The 13,481-nt window shown below is 37.5% G+C and overlaps 1 protein-coding gene across 5 annotated transcripts in view; it reads left to right on the forward strand.

Annotated features, from left to right (window-relative positions):
* The window catches only part of LOC131150521 (uncharacterized), a 110,666-nt gene that overhangs the window by 49,576 nt on the left and 47,609 nt on the right, over window positions 1–13,481 (forward strand). For all 5 annotated transcript variants that reach the window (XR_009135552.1, XM_058101281.1, XM_058101283.1 and 2 more), the window contains one exon: window positions 10,377–10,462. Coding sequence is in view for 4 of the 5 variants with exons in the window: in XM_058101281.1 (XP_057957264.1) it covers window positions 10,377–10,462 (86 nt within the window). In the remaining variant the exon portion in view is untranslated. The remainder of the gene's footprint in view (window positions 1–10,376; window positions 10,463–13,481) is intronic.

Genomic DNA, 13,481 nt, shown 5'->3' on the forward strand with positions numbered 1-13,481 from the left:
AAAAAGAAATAGCTAGAAGGTCCTCCACTGCCCCCAGAACTCACCCAACATTTGCCTAAAATACCAAATAGCTTATTCCATATCCTCCAAGCATAATCACAATGAGTGAACAAATGCGATGCAGATTCTGAACAACTAAAACAAAGAACACAGATGTCTTGAGATATAGCCTTCAAAGGTCTCCTAACCTGCAGCAAGTTATTAGTATCAATTCTATTAAGTGCAACCAACTAGATGAATCCTTGATTTTAAAGGGGACTTTGTCCTTCCAAATGGATCTATAGATAGGAAAAGGTAAATTAGATCTATTCAGAAAAATCACAAAAAGATTTGCAAGAGTAAACCCCTGAAGGATCCAAAGACCAAGATCGACTATCCTCCTATAAAGAAAAACAACAATTATTCAACAAGACTAATAAAGAGGATAGCTCTTCCATCTCCCTATCGTTTAATGATCTGCGAAAGTGGAAATCCTAGAAGGCAAAGGGCCACCTCGATCAACAACAAAAGAAGAACTGAAATAATCCTGTCCTGAGCTCAAGCTAAAACGTCGTGGAAAAGGGGTGGACAAAACTGCATTCCCCAACTAAGGATCTTTCCAAAAATGGATATTGCTATCTCGTATGGGGAATGAAGAGGGGATAACTTTGAGGGATAGCTTTCCACGGACTCTCCGAAGAACATCTAAATCTGAAATTAGTATCCCACAAATTCTCGTTTAAATTTTAATCCATGCTTGCTTTAACAACTAAATGACGCACGGAAGAATTCTCTAGCAGAAAGTGTCAAAGTCTTTTAGTCGAAAGAGTTGTGTTTTTAGACACCAAATTGCCAATACTGAACCAACCTCCTGTTTAGACCTACCTACCACTCCCCAACTAACCAAATGATCCCTATAACCCCCTACCCTCAACCACAAAAAGTCCCTCATTTTCTTCTCAATCTTACTAGCAACCCCTACCGGAATCTTGAAAATATAAAGAAAATATATAGGGATACTTGAAAGACAAGCCTGCATGAGTGTTATTCTTCCACCAAGAGAAAAAAGAACACCTTTACAATTAAGGGCAAATTAATTATCTGTATGGCTTTTGTTCTCAAAAGACAAAAAAAAGCTTTGTTATGTGTATGGATTTTGTACTTCTAATTGGATTGTGGGAGTTGATTTTAATGTGGTGACTGGTGAGGTTTCCTTAAGAGAAGAAAGGAGGTGATAGAGTTACTATTACTATGCTGAGTTTTGTTTCCTTTATTATTAGGGAGTGTGGCTTGAGAGGCCTTCCTCTTGTTAATGCTAATTTTATGTGGCCGTTGGGAGGGGCTAGAGCGGCAGTGAGTAGTCTTGATAGATTCCTTTTCTGTATAGAGTGGGAGGATGAGTTTCCTAATCTATCTCAATTCATTTTACCTAGACCACTTTTGACCACATTCTGATCTTGTTGGAATTAAGGAAGGTTGCATGGGGACCTACTCCTTTTAGGTTTGAAAATATGTCGTTGGATCATGATTCCTTTTAGCCCTCGGTCATGGATTCTTGGAATGAGGATGTGGAGAGGCATTAGGAAGGCTTTAGATTCATGAAAAAACTAAAGAGGTTAAAAAAGAAGTTGAATGATTGGAATAGAGGTGTTCGAAGACTTATGGTTTAGAAAGGCTAGCATATTAGGAAAATTGGTTGAGTTAGATAGGAAGGAAGAAGATAATATTCTATTGGGGGAGGAAGAGATGAGAAGAGTATCTTTGAAGAATGACTTGTGTGAAAATGAGAAAGAATTTGATAAGCGAGATGGAGGTGGATAGGGAGGTTATTATCACAGACCCCATAGAATAGCTTCGGGGGTCATTGATTTTTATAATTTGTACGTTGAGGAGGATGAGAATAGATCAATGGTGGAAGGATTAGAGTGTTAGAGTGGTATCCTTTGCCTGTTGATAAGATAGTCTAGTTAGAGAGACGTTTTGAGAAAAAGGAAGTTAGGGCTACAATTTTTAGGATGGAGAGGGATAAAGCTCTTGGATAGATGGTTAGTTTTAGCTTTTTATCAAGATTGTTGGACAGTGGTGAAGAATGACCTTATGAAGGTTTTAATGAATTCTATTGGAAGGGGTTTCTTGGTAAGAGTATTAATTCTACTTTTATCGCTTTCGTGCTGTTGAGTAATTGGGTAAAATGGAAGACCCAAACTCAATTATAGGTCTCTCCCTTTAGTTGTAATATATGTAAAGGAATGACCATAATACCCTCACTAACTCACACTTATTACTAACACATAATAAAAATCATGCCAAAAGACTAAATAACCATTAACACTCCCCTACAAGTTGGAGCATACATATCATATGCTCCTAGCTTGTTCCAAATGAATTTCACACGAGCAAGTCCCGAGGCTTTAGTGAACAAATCATCAAGTTGGAACTCAGACTTCACATGAGTGGTCGTAATGAGCTTTTGTATGAGTTTCTCTCAATTAAAATGGCAATCAACTTCAATATGCTTTGTCCGCTCGTGGAAGATAGTGTTGGAGGCAATATGAATAGCAGCTCGATTATCATTCATCAAGCCCATAGGTTGAGAATGTAGAAAACGTAGTTTTTTCAACATGTTTTTCAGCTAAGCAAGTTCACATGTAGTGTGTGCCATAGCCCTATACTCTGACTCAGCACTTGACCTAGCAACCATAGTTTGTTTCTTACTTTTTTAAGACATTAAATTGTTACCGACAAAGATACAATAACCGGTTGTGGATCTTCGATCGGAAGGTGATCCGGCCTAATCTGCATATATATATCCTTGAATAAGTGTGACCCTGATTTTGATATAAGAGACCTCTCCTTGGTGCACAATTGAGATATCTCAAAATGCGAATTTCTGCATCCTAGTGACTTGTTCTCGGGGAATCGAGAAATTGGCTCACAACACTTGTTGCGAAGGATATATTTGGTCGAGTGACTATGAGATAATTCAACTTTCTGACAAGTCTCTAGTACTGACCTGAGTTAGGCAACAAATCACCCATATCTGACATTAACTCGCTAGTGGGATTCATGGTTGTATCAACAGGTTTGGATCCCCACAACTCTGTCTCATCTAAAAGATTAAGAACAAACTTTCTCTGGGACAAGACAGTTTTTGTACGAGATTTCGATACTTCTATACCCAAGAAGTACTTCAATGGTCCCAAGTCTTTGTTTGAAACTTACTCTGTAAAAAAAGCTTTAGGTTCTGGATGCCATAATCATCATCACATGTGATCACAATGTCATCCACATATACAATAAGCAAAATACTGCCCGATGGAGTACGACGATAAAATATAGAGTGATCAATTGCACATCGATGAAGGCCAAACTCAAGTACTACAACACTAAAAAGGCCAAACCATGCTCTTTGAGATTGTTTTAATCTATACAATGACTTATTGTGCCGACATACTAAGCCTGACTCCCCTCTGAGCAATAAACCCAGGGGGTTGCTCCACATATACCTCCTTATGAAGATCACCATGTAGGAAAGCATTCTTCACATCTAATTGATGTAGAGGCCAATGACAAGTGGTGGCTAAAGAAATGAACAAACGTACTGAGGCAAATTTAGCAATTGGGGAGAATGTATCTGAATAATCCAAACCATACACCTGAGTATATCCCTTAGCAACAAGGCGAGCCTTCAGATAAGCCACAGAACCATCAGGATTGACTTACACATTGTACATCCAAAGACAACCAACCATAGACTTATCAGGAGGAAGAGGTACCAAATCCCAATGTATCGTTATCATGTAGTGCAAACATCTCTTCAACCATTGCCGTCCTCCACCCAAAATGGGATCTTGGAAGAACAACAGAAGACAGAGTACTAACAAAACAGTAATAAGAGGGTGACAAGAAATCACAACAAACAAAATTAGAGATTGGATGTTGGGTACAAGTGTGTTTACCTTTTTGAATAGGTATTGGAGGATCAACATCATGAGATATAAGATCATCCGAGGCACAGTAGTAGAAGTTGGAGGAGGCACTTCTCCCTTGAATCGCTGTGTGTATACCTGCAAATTGGGATGAGTCAAGCGGCGAGAAGGACTCAAACAAGATGAAGATGTAGGAGGATTGGGCACAGATACTAGGCTTGGATCTGGAAGGCAAGGTAGAGGAAGGGACTCATCAACGTCAACAGAACTCAAGGAATCATAGTAGTATGGTGTAGACTAAAAAAAGGTGACATTAGCAGAGACAAAGAATCGATGTAAAGTAGGACTATAAAATTGATGTCCCTTTTGAGCATAGGAATAGCCTAGAAAAATACATTTTATAGCACGAGGATCCAACTTATCCATTCTTGGATATAATTGATGGACAAAGGACACAGCCAAATATAAGAGGAGGAGGGGAGAACAAAGGAGCCTTAGGAAAGATAACCGAATATGGGATTTTACCACCAAGAATAGAGGATGGCATTTTATTGATGAGGGAGCAAGCTATGAGCACAACATTACTCCAAAAGAATTTGGGGACATTCATTTGATGCAATACGGTATGAGTGACTTCAAGAATGTCTATTTTTACGCTTGGCAACTCTATTTTAATGTGGAATGTGGGCACAAGAGGACTGATGGATCATACCAGAGTTAGTTGTATAAGTACTGAAGTACTCTGTAGCATTATCACTACGAAGTATCCTGATTGGCATATCAAATTGAGTCTTTATGTCAGAACAGAAAGCACAAAAGATATCAACCAACTCGGAACGATCTTTCATTAAATATAACCAAGTCATCCTAGAATAGTCATCAATAGATGTAACAAAGTATAGAAACGACAACTTTGATGCCACACGACTAGGACCCCAAATATTAGAATGGACAAGCATGGAAGGACTAACCACCTGTTTGTCGACCTAGGGAGCAAAGGGAACACAATGATGCTTGGCCAATTGACAGGACTCACACTCAAGATTAGACACATAACTCAATGTAGCAACTAGCTGCTTCAACTTGTCCAATGACGCATGACTAAGGCGACAATGGATTTGAAGTGGTGTAGTTGCGATTGTGCAGGCAATGGGTGGAGAAGTCGACTCAAAGTAGTAAAGTCGATGAGCCTCACGTCCTGTGCCAATTGTCTTTCCCATCTTCAGATCCTGAATAACCACAGAATCAGAAAGGAATGTGACAAAACAATTTAGTGACTTTGTAAGCTTACTAACTAACATAAGATTGAAAGGAGATTTAGGAATGTATAAAGCAGAAGAAAGAGAGATAGAAGGAGTAGGATTTACTGTTCCTATCCCCTTAACAGCGATAGTGAACCCATCAGCAAGGGTAATTTGAGGGAGATTTTTAGGATATTGGAGATCAGAAAAGAAGTTGGTTGCAGCTGATATATGGTCAGTGGCTGAATTGTTAATCAAAGTCCTAGTAGGAAGGATATCAGATGACATGCAAACTGTAGGACTAGCTTTCTGGGCAAAAGAAGCAATGTGATAAGATGCTTGTTGAGACTATTGATACTGTAGAAACCTTGAACACTCCTCCTCTGAGATAGTCACAGTATGCGGTTCACTCAAACAAGTGACTGACAAAGGAATCATACTTTTGGGATTTGCAAACGCTATCCCAACATTCACAAACTCAGACCAATGATCATAAGATTAATTGTTGGAACAATCGAAACAACCATGAACAAGGTGACCCACAATGACAAGTCACAGATAAATCAGTACAAGGCTGCCATATCACCAAGAAACTCACACACAGCCTCAAGAAAGCAACACTCAGCACTGGAACAATTGGAGAGGTGAACCACCGGAAACACCATGAACAAAGCACCAACAACCTCAGATTGCAGCCCCAAGAAAGAAACACTGCCACAGCCTCACACACACACACACAAAAAAAAAAAAAAAGGCAGCTTACGAGGACTGCCACTGCCCCAAGAAGGTCACCAATGACCGTTACTAACACCGAACAAAAACTAAAGAATTACCATGAGTGCATTGTCACAACAAAGATTGGATCTTGGAGCAAAAACACATGCCCAACAGCTTCATATTTTGGTATATGGAAGGAATTAGAATAGTGAATTAAAAAACACAGCAAATCCCACTGTTTCAGACCCAATAAACTCAATAACAATTGATAAACAGCTTCACGAAGCATCAAACAACCATTCGTTGGGTGCCGCACTGCCATGGACGAGGTGAACAACTCACTGATGGAGATAGCACTGCCACAGCCTCACAACTGAACATATGAATGCTGCCACGACTACTAAAAACTTACAAAGAAGCCTTCACAAGCCTTGAACAGACTTAACGGAATGCCGCGAGTGCATAGTTGGAAAAGGTTGAACTTTTGAGCAAAAAACTGAACTGAAGGCTTGATAATGTAGTCTAGAGAGGGAATCAGAGCATGGTAGAGGAAAAAAAAGAAAAAGGTGGCTGGAAATTCATTCACGTGCCGGCACATGGGAGCACGTGGGGGGTCATCTGGTGATGGGGTTTCATGAGGTGAGGTTTTGGGGGGCTTTGTTTATGGGTGTATGGTTGGTTTTGTGAAATAATATGGGATGGAGGGCAAACTAGGAAGGAGAGCCGCGGGAATGATGTTTTCCGGTGTTGACTGAGGTGAGTATGGTTTAGTTTGGATCATGCTTTGACACCGTGTTGAGTAATTGGGTAAAATGGAAGATCTAAACTGAATGATAGGTCTCTCCCTCTATTTTTAATATATGTAAGTACAATAGGAATGACCATAATACCCTTATTAATAACCATTAATAGGTTCCAAGGAAAAATAGGTCCATCAATATTTTGACTTATAGATCGATTAGCTTAGTTTTTAGTGTTTATAAAATAATCACTAAAGTGCTAGCTAATAGGTTAAGTGTGGTTCTTGATGGGACTATTTCTAGAGTCCAAAGAGCTTTTGTGGGGGTGGAGACAAATTGTAGATGCTATTCTAGTTATGAATGGAACCGTTGAGGATATTAGGAGGATGAAGAAGAAGGGGCTTGTCTTTAAGTTGGATTTTGAAAAAAGCTTATGATAGAGTGAGTTGGAATTTTTTTTTGGATAAGATTTTAGTAAGGAAAGGGTTTGGAGAAAGATGGCATAAATGGATGAAAGGTTTTATGTTTAATGTGAATTTTGCGGTGATAGTGAATGGTGGGCCTAAATCTTGGTTTAGGGCCACAAGGGGGATTAGACAAGAGGATCCTCTCTCTTCACTTTTATTTTTTTGGTGTGTTAGTGGCAGATGTTTTGAGTAGGTTGGTTGTAAAGGCGGTGGATCGAGGTTTAGTGAAAGGTCTTAAAGTGGGCAGGGTATGGTGTCACACCTTCGGCTTGCGGATGGTACTATCTTTTTCTTGGAGGACCATAAGCCTTCTGTTCTAAATAGCTTCTTCAAATGTTTGAAAAGGTCTCAGGGTTGGAGATTAATATGGAAAAGTGGAATCTCGGTTATTAACGTGCTTGTAAAGAGTGTAGAGGAATTAGCCTTGGAAGTTGGGTGTGCTGAGTTGGGGTGGCTAATGTCCTATTTGGGGGTTACTTTGAGGGTAATCCTAGAGGAGCTAGTTTTTGGGATGCGGTGGTGGAGAGAGTGTCCAAGCGTTTAGACGGGTGGAATGGAACTCTTTTTTCTTTAAAGGGGGGGGGGGGGGAATTCCTCTAATTTAGGCTTGTTTGTCTAGTATTCCGTTGTATTTTCTATCAATTTTTAAAATTCCAATGGGAGTGGCTAGTAAGATTGAGAGAATTATGAGAGACTTTTTGGGGTTAGGGGTAGGGGGTTTTAAGGCTCACTTATTGAATTGGGAAGTCGTTTGCAGGATTAAGAGAGAGGGTGGTTTGGGTCTTAGAAATTTGGTGTCTAAAAACACGGTTCCTCTGGCTAAATGGCTTTGGCGGTTCCCGTTAAAGGTTCCCTCCTTGTGGCATAAAGTTATCAAAATAAATTTGGACTTGATGGGGATGGGTGGGATACTAATTTGGGTTCTAGATGTTTTTTGAAGGCTTGTGGAAAGCTATTTCCCAAATTTATCCTCGCTTTATTCCCCATACTAAATTTGCGTTGTGTAAAGGGTTGCAATATTCATTTTTGGAAAGATATTTGGTTGGGGAATGTTGTTTTGGCGACCTATTTCCTCATTTATTTTGTTTGAGCTTAGGGCATAATGATCCCCGTTCTTCTTTTATTGTAGAGTCGGGTGGTCCTCTACCTTCTTGGGATTTTTATTTGAGGAGAGTCGTGAGTGATAGGGAAACTATTGAATTATCTTTTTGTTGGTTATGTTGAATAAGTGTAGGGTATCTTCCGAGGATGATAGTTGGTCTTGGTTGTTGGATTCCTAGAGTGTTTTTTCTTGTAAATCTTTCTATGATTTCTTGGTTGGTACCAATAATTCCTTCCCTCTCTGTATAGCAGTCTGGAAGCTCAAAATCCAATATATAATATTTAAGCATTTCTTTGTTTGATTGTGCTTAATAGGATAAATACTAATGAGGTGCTACAGATGAGAAGACCTTTAAAGGGTTTATCCCCTAATATGTGTGCTTTGTTTTGATCGTTCAGAATTTGTTTCTCATCTTTTCTTGCGTTGTTATTTTGCTTGGAAGGTTTGGAATAAGCTATTAAATTATTTTGGAGAAAGCTATGTTTGTCCGAGAACAGTAGAGGAGTTCTTGGTAATATCTTTCGTGAGGCTTGAGAGGAGGAAGGAAGGTATTGCTTTGTGGAATTGTGCTTTATTTGCAGTGATATAGGGCTTGTAGAAGGAACATAACATGGTATTTATACGAGATTCCTATTTACTTATTCTTAAGCAAGTTTCCAAGAGGGTTTAGATGATTCAGAAAGGGACTAGGTCATAAAGAGAGTACTGGAGTTTTCCCAATAACTAAAAGTGTATCATTCCTAAACCTAGTTGGGTTTCATGATATATGATGGAGGAACTGAATCCAAAAAAAGAAGGAATCTAGTTGTCAGATATCTAATGAAACCCTTGCTCAAATTAATATCTCATTCAAAGAGAAAGATATCAATATATGAGTTATTGAACATCGACTTTAAAGTGTTGAGTTGGATTGCTTAACATACACGCATGCCTTCCCCAATTATATGCTATCAATTTTTGTGATGGGCATTCTGGAAATTCTATGATACACATGATTAAACTGCTAGAGAGAGAGAGAGAGAGAGAGATGTTCAGCAGGGTTGGAAACGTCTTCTCTCCTGATTGTACATTATTTATTTATCTAATGAAATTTTTTCTTTTAAAAAAATTCTTTCTTACAATTAGTATTATCAAATTGGTAATCAATGCATCTCTTGTGAGTATTTAAAAAAATAGTAAATTTTGTATCATTATCATCTTCAGTATAATTTCCCCCCTCTCCCATAGTATATTGGGAATGATTTATGAAAGGAGGGAAAAACAAAAGTGAGAAGAAAAAGTTAAAAATAATTTTTTTTCCCTATAATTGTCCTGTAGTAATTATGGCCATAGCAGCCTTTACATAATGGTCGTGGTCTGTAACGGCCGCTACGGCCGTGATTTTTCTTCCCACTGATTTCTTAGTAATGATACTGAGAACCCAAAAGAAACATACGTGACACTGTTATGTGACGGTCGCAGTTGCTATTTAAAACCGTGCTTCTAAATACATGAAGCCTAATCTACCATCCCTGTCTAAATTAGTTGCATTTGTATAAGAACTAATATTTAGTTACTTTATGAATTACATTTATATTAATTGAAGATGTTCAATATGGTCATCGTTTTACACTTATTTTACCCTGGTGTTATCTTTTAAGGGGGATTTCTTATGCTTCTTTTTGTACTTGTTTTTCTATTCAGTAATCTCTGTGTGTATGTGTGCTTTTTTTTTTGCCCCATAAAAAAACATTTAACATTTGACTATTTGAGTAGATTACACAATATGAGTTCTATCATCATCAAACCATTTCATCTACAGCTTGAATCTAGAGGGAACTTCAGGTAGACAGCATCGTCTTAAGGAAAAGAAGCAGGTGAAGCCTTCAACAACTGTGGCAAAGAAGATTTGCGAGAATTCCCACTAACTACTTTCTAAATTCTAGCATTGTACATAGGAATGGGGGACAAAGAAGGGAAAAACTTGCAGCAAATGAACACGTTATCAGTTCCCTTCTCGTTTTTGCTAATATTAAGAATATACTTCCTTCTTAAAGAGACAAGGGATTGTTCTCATGTTGAGCATCAACACTATTCAATTTTGATAAAACATATTTTTGAAAATCATAACAAAAGTGTACATTTTTCCCGATGTAGCCCAAAAAGTTTGTGTTGCTTTGCAATTGAATCCTTTCTGATTATCTGATTATTTGCGTTAACAGGTACGGGTTGTATCCCCCGACAAAGATTTTTTCCAGATTCTGTCTCCTACATTACGGCTTCTACGAATTGCCCCACGTGGTCCTGAGTTAGTATCACCTTCTGTTTGTGATTTTACTGTGTGCAGTCTCAGGTTTTGGGTGCTGAGACAATTTTCTGCAAATCTGAGTTGGTCTGGGTTCTTATTGAGTCATGACAGGAGTTGTCTTTTATGATTCTCTGAGATGCATCATCTTAACACTTGTTTGGTGCATGGATGAATTAAAAATTTATGAAAAATATATGTAGATACATAAGTTACATGTTTCCCCTTTTAGATAGAAATTTGACGTGAGATTACGTGAACAGACTATTGAAACAACGCACCCATGTGACTAGAAATGTAGAAGTGAATCAAATTGAAATTCAGAGAATATTGTTTATTAAAATTTTAGTAAGAACACAAATGATATACACAATCAAATTTCTCCTTCTACCCTTTTTTTTTAGAAGGAGGGGGGGGGGGGGGGGGGAGGAGGGCGAGAGAGAGGGCAGCTTTGAATAAAATCCCATCACATGGGTTAGGTTATGCATCCTACTCGATTGAAAGTCGAGAGGTTTTGGGCACTAGGGTGCAGTATTCTCGAGTGGATGATGCCAAGGCTTGATTTACATTGTTGGACAACAACCTAGCAGCTTAAACTTTGTATAGTGGTAATCTAACATGGTATCAGAGCTATAATTGCCATGGGTTCTTGAGTTATAGTTTTGTTCTCCGTGTTTATATATGTTTGCTAATAATTATCTTATTCCTTGTAACGGGTGTTGCTTATGGTTTTTTTTTATCTCTCCACTGCAACCAAAGTCCAGACTGCATGTGCGGGGAAGTGTTAAGTCTTGTATATGTTGTTATCTTTGTTAAAGTTATGGAATATGTGATATTTATATCCCTTTCCTTTTGTCGTAGATTGTTAAATTACATTCTAATTGTTAGAACTTAATGAGATAGACTGTTTTAGCAATTATGTGGTGTAAAAGGAAGAGGGGCTATTTTTTCCATTCAAGGTTTTATTTATTTATTTATTTATTTATTTTATTATTTATTTTATTTTTTATAATTATTATTTATGTGTAAGAAGGCAGACCTGGAGTGAAGGTAATGCTGTAGGAAACTGCTGCCTCCTTTTCTTCTCTCTCGCTTTCTTTGTTTTTTTTCTTTTCTTCTTCTCTCCTCCAGCATTAACTTTAAAACACGCTATCGAAGCCATGGTTGCCAGGGGTCTAGGGTTGTAGTCTTGTTGCCCACATTTGATGTAAATTTGTTTAAAAACTCTTGTGTTCCCAAAATGGGTGTTATTCATTACTCTTTTACCTCTCTATGTGCGATAGGCTGTACATGTGAGGGAGTGTTAAGGCTTGATGTACATTGTTGGTCCCTATCTCCAATGGTCCAAAAATTAAAATCTTTGTAACATTCTGAACCATTCATGAACGTCACAGAAAATTGGATTAAAATATTTATGGCCCCCGCATTAAAAAGGAGCTGTGCAGCAGATACAAAATCAAAATGGGTGTTTAATAGAATAGAAATTTTTTCATAAAGATATTGAATTGTTACAAGTAAATGATTCTCTTGGGATAAGGTAATCATGAAACTTTGATTTGAGTATTTGATCAATTTGCCTTGCAGCTTGTACTGTTTATCGACCATAATTTATGAACGTAGTTACAATAGGTAACATATTGTGAATATTTATGAATCATTTTCTATTTGTTTCTTTCTCTTGTTTGAGACAAGTTGTGAATTTAGAATATCATATTTCTTTACAATGAAAGGAGTTATGAGGAAGTTGTTAGTAAGAGATTACCTGGAGAAAATGAAAGAAATAGGTTAGAGAAATTTCCATCCAATATTTATTAATTGGTCCATTCTTGGCCTAGGTAAATCCCATCTTGTTTCCATTAGACTTTCTAATCAAATTCATCATAACACTCATGATGATCAATTTTACGAAGATCCCATTCTGTTTTGGAAGCTTGTACCATTGGTCCTGATAAACCCCAATTTATTGCTTTTCTCTGCCATAGCCCCAAAAATTGAGGCTTTTACTTGGTTGGTTGTTTTTAGTAGTATCAATACTCGTAACTTGTTGCAGATAAGGAGACCATTGAAGGCACTTTCTGCAGATGTTTGTGTCCTTTGCTATAATAAATCAGAGACTGCATCTCATCTTTTCTTGAACTATGATTTTGCATGGAGAATTTAAAAGAAGTTCTTTGGTGTTTTGGGAGAAAGTAGGTTTGTCCATAATTGGTGAAGGAACATTTGGATATTTCATTTATGGGCTTTGGTTGGAGGAAGGATAGGGCTGAGTTATGGAAATGTGGTTTCTTTGCAGTATTATGAGGTTTATGGTTGGAGCATAATGCACTATTTGGCTTGGGGTAGAAGTTGAATGGTTTGTTGGTTTGGGAACAGATTCATTATTTGGCTTTATTGTGGTGCATTGGGTCTGGGTATTTTAATGGTGTGAGCTTTTTGGAAATTCAGGGAGATTGGAGTAATTTGTTGGTTTGATTTTGGGAATTGTGGTTTTGATTATTTTCTTTTCTTCTTTTGTTCTTAGATTTTCCTTCTGGTTTGTTCCAGATTTCTTTGGGAGATGTTTTGTTCTCCTTTATGTAAATTCTTAATCTATTAATGAAGTCTGTTCTTTTGCTATCAAAAAAATAAAAAAAAAGAAGAAGAAAAAGAACAGAAAAATCCCCGCTCTTTCAACTTGTTCTAAAAACAAATAGGATTCTGTATAATAATATTTTGATATTCAATAATTCCTGAAGAAAATGCAGAAATCCAAACATTTATCTATCCAACCATGAGGTAGATCGGTGTCTAATCCTTTGTTATGAAAATGATTATGCACCATTCTCATCCTAGTGGTAACTTTGAATAACAATGTAACAACTTAAGCTTTTAGGTAAGATGGTAATCTAACATGAGACCTTCTCTCTTATTTCTAGACTAAATTTTGTTCATGTATTGATCTCATTGGCAGTAATTTTGATTGATGCTTATACCATTTGAATTTGAAGAATGCCTTCTTATATGGAGAATTGGAGATTTGTAG

This window comes from Malania oleifera, chromosome 3 (genome assembly GCF_029873635.1).
Source record: "Malania oleifera isolate guangnan ecotype guangnan chromosome 3, ASM2987363v1, whole genome shotgun sequence".
Classification (NCBI taxonomy): Eukaryota; Viridiplantae; Streptophyta; class Magnoliopsida; order Santalales; family Ximeniaceae; genus Malania; species Malania oleifera.